This window comes from Corylus avellana, chromosome 2 (genome assembly GCF_965113065.1).
Source record: "Corylus avellana chromosome 2, dhCorAvel1.hap1.2, whole genome shotgun sequence".
NCBI lineage: Eukaryota > Viridiplantae > Streptophyta > Magnoliopsida > Fagales > Betulaceae > Corylus > Corylus avellana.
In genome coordinates, this window is record NC_142491.1 from 26,575,876 (window position 1) to 26,582,876 (window position 7,001).

At 38.9% G+C, this 7,001-nt stretch overlaps 1 protein-coding gene across 1 annotated transcript; it reads right to left on the reverse strand.

Annotated features, from left to right (window-relative positions):
* Positions 1 to 2,829: 2,829 nt before the first annotated feature.
* Positions 2,830 to 5,678, reverse strand: LOC148587572 (uncharacterized). Its single transcript, XM_088512697.1, has 2 exons — positions 5,458 to 5,678; positions 2,830 to 3,601 (listed from the first exon to the last, which is right to left on the reverse strand). Exons 1-2 carry the CDS (start codon positions 5,676 to 5,678, stop codon positions 2,830 to 2,832), a joined length of 993 nt encoding a protein of 330 aa, XP_088368823.1.
* Positions 5,679 to 7,001: the final 1,323 nt, after the last annotated feature.

Below are 7,001 nucleotides of genomic sequence, written 5' to 3' on the forward strand. Positions count from 1 at the left end.
TGATGGGCCTATTTTTGCTCACCCTTCGTTCGGACTGATCCAGTGGAACCAAAGTTATTCCCACATGCTGAGACGACGTCGGGAGCCAGCCGCAGCTGAGGTCGTCAGGGAGGCCGATGGGCCTATACACGATGAGCCACCTGCAGCTGAGCCGGTAGACAGAGAGGGAGCGGCAACGACTGTTACTTTGACAATGTCACAATATGAGTCCCTCCAGAAAGAACTACAAGAGCTCCGATCTGAGCTTGCTACCCTGAGGGCGGAGGAAAGGAGCCGGGCAGATGAAAGATTTGAAGCCCAACAAGAACTGTTGCGCGCCATTTTAGCATGGCTACCACCTGATTTAGGGGTATCTTCTTCTGCGCAGCAGTGATAGGTCAGGTACTTTTATTCCGTGCCTGCTTTACTGTTTTCCACACACTGAGGACATTGTGCGTTTTAAGTTGGGGGGTGTGGGCATACATGTTAGTTCTGAGCATGCAATTGATTTTCCTGTTGTGATTTGAAATTCATTGATGGGCTTAATATGACAAACACATGATCACTTGATTAAGGAATTAAAATTGTGTTACTCTCATTGGCAGCATGAAATATTACTTGTTCAATTTGATTTTCACAAGCACACTAGCATGTAGTCTGTGGGGCATAAAATCTAGAATCAATAATGTATGGTTTTAATATTCGGAATGTAGTTGGGCAACTTATTGGGAAAATGACCTTGGCATAAATTTCAAAAAAAAAAAAATGATCATTTTAAACTTTCCACCAAGTAACCGGACCTCTTGCCTCATTAAGCAGTGAGTGTTCGCATCAAAAAGTGAGAAGTTTGGTTTGATTGATAAAAATAAAAAAATAAAAAAAATAAAAAAATGTAGCTTAGCTTTGTAGCCTTTTTGACTCGAGTTAGTAAGTCCTTAGGGGTGTCTTTACACCTCATGCCCTAAAACCATCTGGTTTGAGAGTCATTGGCCTAACGCTCGATACATGGGTCAATCAAAAAGCTTAAGGGAGCTAAGTGATTAAAAATAAATAAATAAATAGAGAGAAAATTTTTGCCTTGGTTGTTTTATCCGATGGGGAGTCTAATGAATTTTGAGTATTGATCCATGCATGATTGAGATTAGTTTTGAAATCCCATGACTATGTGTTGAGTTCACATACACTAGTTGAATTTTGTAATATCTCATAATTGCCATGATTGAAGCTAAGTTGTAATTTCCTGAAATTGTGAAGATAGTGTTTGTTTTATTAAGCTTGTTAATGACTGAGAACCATGATGGTCATGATATTGCATTCTTGGGAATTACATGGTTATAAAATGTTTGTGGGTATCATTCCTGGAAAACCCTCACAAGACTTCACTCGTCCTCTAGGGAACTCCTAGGGGTTTAAAAGGCTTGTTGCATACGCTAAATGCAACCGTACATCCCATGAAAGTTGGATTTATCTTTTTAGTTTTCACTTTATTTTTTGTTTTATATTGCTAAGGGACTAGCAATATGTAAGTTGGGGCGTGTGATAAGCGCCGAATGTTGCACATTCAAGCCCCTTAATTTACATATGTTAATTCCTTAGCATTGTTATTTGTTTGATTTTGTTTTGTTTTTGTGTTTTAGGTATTATTTGACGAACCGTTGAAAATTGGGCTTAAAAGGGCGAAAAGCTGAGCATTCTGGATTTAGGATCGAGCGCAGCACTCCTCGGATCGATCGCACTTTCGCTCGAGTGACTGCAACCAGGGATCAAACGCATGCATGCACTCGTGCGCACAATAGTTAAGCTCGAGCGCACAAGACCTCGGATCGAGCACACTCAAGCGTGTACTGCACGGCAGTAATCCTTTTCCAGCGTGGATTTGGTTTTCAGTCTCCCAATTTGATTGGGAGACTGACTTCCGGTTTTCTGAGGATTTCTAGGGTTTTTAGGGTTTTCCTAATCCCTATAAATAGGGCTCTCAACACTGTAAACAAACACCGCTTTCTAGAGTTAAAATTTTAGTAAATTGTCTGTGAAGCTTAGAAGATCATGAGCGGCTAAACCCAATTGTGGGGTATTGATGTAACCATTTCCAAGCACAATGGTTTGATTGTATTTAATTTCTAGTTTTCAATTTTTGCATGTTGATTGTATAACTCTGAGGATTGCTATAATTGATTTCTGTTCTTTATATTAAATGCAATTGTTCTTTAATTCCAATTCAATATTAGTAAAATCTTTATCTTGTCTTAGAAATTATTTTACTATTATTAAAATCAAATCATTCTTATTTTCTGTGATTATAAAAATGATGGTTATGCAATGGTTCTTAATTGGCATGCAATCAATAGGATTAGATAGACTATACCTAGGAAAGACGGATCGTACTACACCCTAGTTTAGAGTAATTTAGGTAGACGATCCGTGCCAACCAAAGATGGGTTATGCTATTCCGTTGATTGTATGAAATTATTTTCATATGTTTTCTTGTTTAAATTATAACATGCATAGAATGAATTGCTATAATTAATTATGGTTAACCATTGATGTGCGGATAGTGGTGAAATCAATACCCTACTCTCTCTCTCTCATATATTTTACTTCCTTTATTTCCGTTTATTTTATGCACCTTAAATTCACACAAACAAATCATTCTCTTTTAATTAAGTTAATTTTAATCTTTCAAATTTTGATAATTAAACCCCTGCAGTTCTTGAGGTCCGACACCCTCAATATAGCCGTATCCTACAAAGATTCGTCCTATTGCGAGTGGTTATTTTTATTATTGATATTTTTGGTCACAAAAATACCACATCACCTTGCAGCTCTTATCTTTAATCAAATATCCAACTTTCAATTTGGAGGAAGGTCTCCTTTTTTCAGGTATTCCACGATTTCCAGTTGACAATCGGGTATGGTCTCGATTGCCGAGACGGACACCATCTCGATAATGGATGACTGTGGAAGAATTTGGATAGGCGTTTCATCTTCAGTCTCCCCATCTAATGTTGAAGCTATTCGAGCCAATCTGTCTGCTCTTTCATTCTCTGGGCTCAGAATTTTTACATTTCTGAACTTCTTAAACGAACTCTGCATTTCCTGCACTTTAGACAAGTATAACTTCATCTTTTCTCCCTTAGCTTCAAATTCACCTCGAATATGTCTGATGATGACTTGGGAATCACTTTGTACTTTCACGAATTCGGCTCCCATTTCATGAGCTAAACTGAGTCCTACCAGAACTGCCTCATACTCAGCCTCGTTATTTGTGGCTTTAAATTTTAACTTCAAAGAACCGTATAACTCTTCCCCATCGGGAGTAATCATCACTATTCCAGCTCCACCGTGCTTCTTTGTAGATGACTCATCTACATAAATTACCCATGTCTCATCACTCAGCCAGCCAGTGACATCAGGCAAATTAGTGAATTCTGCCAGAAAATCAGCCAGCGCTTGACCTTTGAGAGAGTTCCGAGGGAAAAACTCAATGTCAAATTCTCCCAGCTCAATTGCCCAGTTAGCTAATCTTCCCGATCGATCTAGCTTTCTTAACACTTTCATCAAAGGGTACTCAGTCAACACCCTTATAGTATGAGCTTGAAAGTAGGCCGGAGTTTTCTGGATGCTATAGTCAAAGCGAAAGCTAGTTTCTCCATTTGAGGATATCTTTCTTCGGCTCCCCTTAGAGCTCTGCTAATGAAGTACACAGGCCATTGAATTCCATCTTCTTCTCGAATTAATGCTGCACTGACAGCTGTTGGAGATACAGCTAAGTACAGATACAACACTTCTCCAAGCATTGTCTGGCTTAGCAAAGGTGAACTCATCAGATACTTCTTTAGCTATCCAAAGGCTTCTTCACATTCATCAGTCCATACAAAAGCCTATCGCAAGATTTTAAAAAATTGAAGACACTTATCGGTTGATCGTGAAATGAACCGATTTAGCACCGCGATGCTTACTATCAATTGCTGGAGCTGTTTCAGATTCTTTGGAGACTACATATTGTTGTGCCAAATACTACCTAAATTAATAGATAATATTTAGTACGTTTTACTCACAAGTGTAAAAGATCAAACGATAGTATAGTGCAGCAAGTACGAGATCGATCCCACGGAGATTGTTGATTTTGTTTTAGAAGTAATTAAAATACCAAATTTGTCACAAGACTGATATTGATACTAAGGAAAAGAAATAAAGATAAAAATAAGGTAAAGGTAGGGCTTTGATATCCACCACTAATCATGCTCAAATAATATAACAATATGCCAATGATCCAATCATATTATGAATACCTAATGTTTGCCAACCTAAGGGCATGGGTGTATACTCCTTAAGTTATTGATTTCCCTAAGCAACGAGTTAGGCATGGGTGTATACTCTAACTCTTTTCTTTCTCAAAGGATTTAGCATGAGTGTATACTAAGTTGTTCGTTAAGAAAGCAAAAATCTATGAAAATCGACAAACACATGAGGCCTAGGGCATGGGTGTCTACTCCCGGTTCCCCATGTTGATTAACCCAAGAATCCGATGTGAATTTCTTTTGTTACTCTTATTAAACCCAGGACTCGGTCATCCAAATTGATTTAATTAACTAGTCCATACCACATGCATATAATGGCCAATCACACACATATGAGGAATTCAAGAAAACAGGTATTAATCAAGTTAAGCATTACAATATGATTATCACAAAGGCGCCAATATTGAAATATTAAATAAACATAATTAGGGCTTTAATCTAGCCCTCCTTAAGAGTTAGTTACATATAATTAAAATAAAACTAAAAAGAAAAGGGAAAGAAAGAACCGAAAACTGCTCCTAGAAGTAGTCGCTAATTCCTCTCCCCAAAGTTGTCTCCTTTTAATTGTCTATTGAATTGTGAGGCATAGAGGTCTATTTATAGGGCTTAGGAGACTCCTAGGAGCCCTATTAATCCTAGGAAATTCGTAGATTTAAGTCCTAGTCCAATTAGGATAAAGAAAACCTAAGTCCAAATCGGAATAGGATTCGTCCAGAATTGCGTTCCTATATTGCGGGGTGATTTTGGCATGGCGGCAGTCTGAATTAGGCAAATGCTATTTCACAATGATTTGTAGTATTTTGAGTTATTTTTCCAATGCCGCTTGAATAACCTCAATCGGATATTTGAGCTAGAAATTATGGTCAAAATACCGAGACGTATGCAGAATCCAATTTTGAATCCAATCCGATTTTGACTCTAATTTGAGAAATTCAGATTTAATCCTTTCCTTTATTTGATTAAACTTAACCATGGTTGGTTAAACTTAACCATATCTTCTAGGTCTTCCCAATTTGCCCTTTAAGCTTGGAACTTTTCTAGAAACGCTTTTTTTTTTTTTCCAAAAACCTATAAAACAAAGAAAATACAAAAAGAAAATAAAATAGCATAAACTAACAAAACTAAGGAATTAAGAAATATAAGTTAAGGGCTAAAATATAAATATTTTGGCACTTACCACATATCTAAGACAGCTTGTATCTTCTCGGGGTTGGCTTCTATTCCTCGGCTCAACACCATATAACTGAGGAATTTCCCCGACGCGACTCCGATTGCACATTTTGAGGGATTTAACTTCATCCCATACCTCTTCAAGGTTGCAAACATCTCTTGCAAGTCGAGTGCATAGTTTTGTGGTAGCACACTCTTGACTAGCATGGCATCAACATATACCTCCATATTTCATCTGATCTGATCTCGGAACATTTTGTTAACCAGTCTTTGGTATGTTTCCCCTACATTCTTCAAACCAAAGGGCATGACTTTGTAATAGTACAGGCCTCGGTCAGTTATAAATGCAGTTTTCTCACGATCTTCTGGATGCATGTATATCTGGTTATAGCTAGAGAAAGCGTCCATGAAGCAGAGTAAGCCATACCCAGCTGTCGAGTCAACCAATGCATCGATGCGGGGTAATGGAAAGCTGTCTTTTGGACAAGCTTTGTTGAGGTCTGTCAAATCCACGCACATCCTCCACTTCCCATTGGACTTGTTGACCAATATTACATTGGCTAACCAATCAGGATAATAAACTTCCTCAATGAAACGAGCCTTGAAAAGCTTTTCTAGTTCTTCAGCTATAGCCATAGTTCGCACAGGAGTGAACTTTCTTCTCTTTCACTTCACCGGCTTCACACTCGGATCCACATTGAATTGGTGGAGAATGTCTTCAGGACTGATTCCTGGCATATCATCAGGAGTCCACACGAAAACTTCCAGGTTTCGTAGAAGGAAGGTAACAAGACCGTCTCGGACCTTGGGACTGATCTGTGTCCCAATCATCAAAATTCTGCCTTTACCAACCACCACGTCTTATAGTGGCTCAGCTGGCTCACCCTTTGGCTCATTCTTGCCTTTACCACCTATTGTATCAATTACAATAGGAGTTGGGTCCGAGGCCTTCTTGAGAGATGTATTGTAACATCTTCTCGCTTGAGTCTGATCCCCCTTCACTTCTCTGACTCCTTCTTTTGTCGGGAACTTCATCATCAAGTAGTAAGTTGAAGTTACGGCCTTCAACTTATTCAAAGCAGGATGACCGATGATGGCATTGTAGGCACCGGGTAGGTCAACGACCAAAAAATCTACCATTACAGTCTTCTGCTTGGGTGCCGTCCATGTTGTTACATGAAGTGAAATAAGGCCAATCGGTTGGACTTACTCCCCTGCAAATCCGACCAGGGGAGAACCAAATGGTTTAATCCTATCACGATCAATACCCATTTGCTTAAAAATCAGCCAATACTAGACATCGGCCGAACTTCCATTATCCACCAAAATTCGATTGATCATATGGTTGGTCATCGTCACTATTACTACTAGCGGATCGTCATGTGGCTGCATTACCCACTGGCATCTTCTTCAGAGAAAGAAAGGATCATTGAGTCTTTCCTTGCAACCTTAGAAGGCCTTTGCACTGAGAGGACCTCTTCAGTCTGTGTTTTCCTCGCATAAGCCTTCCTGGCTGAGTTGGACTGTTATCCACCAACTATTCCTCCGTAA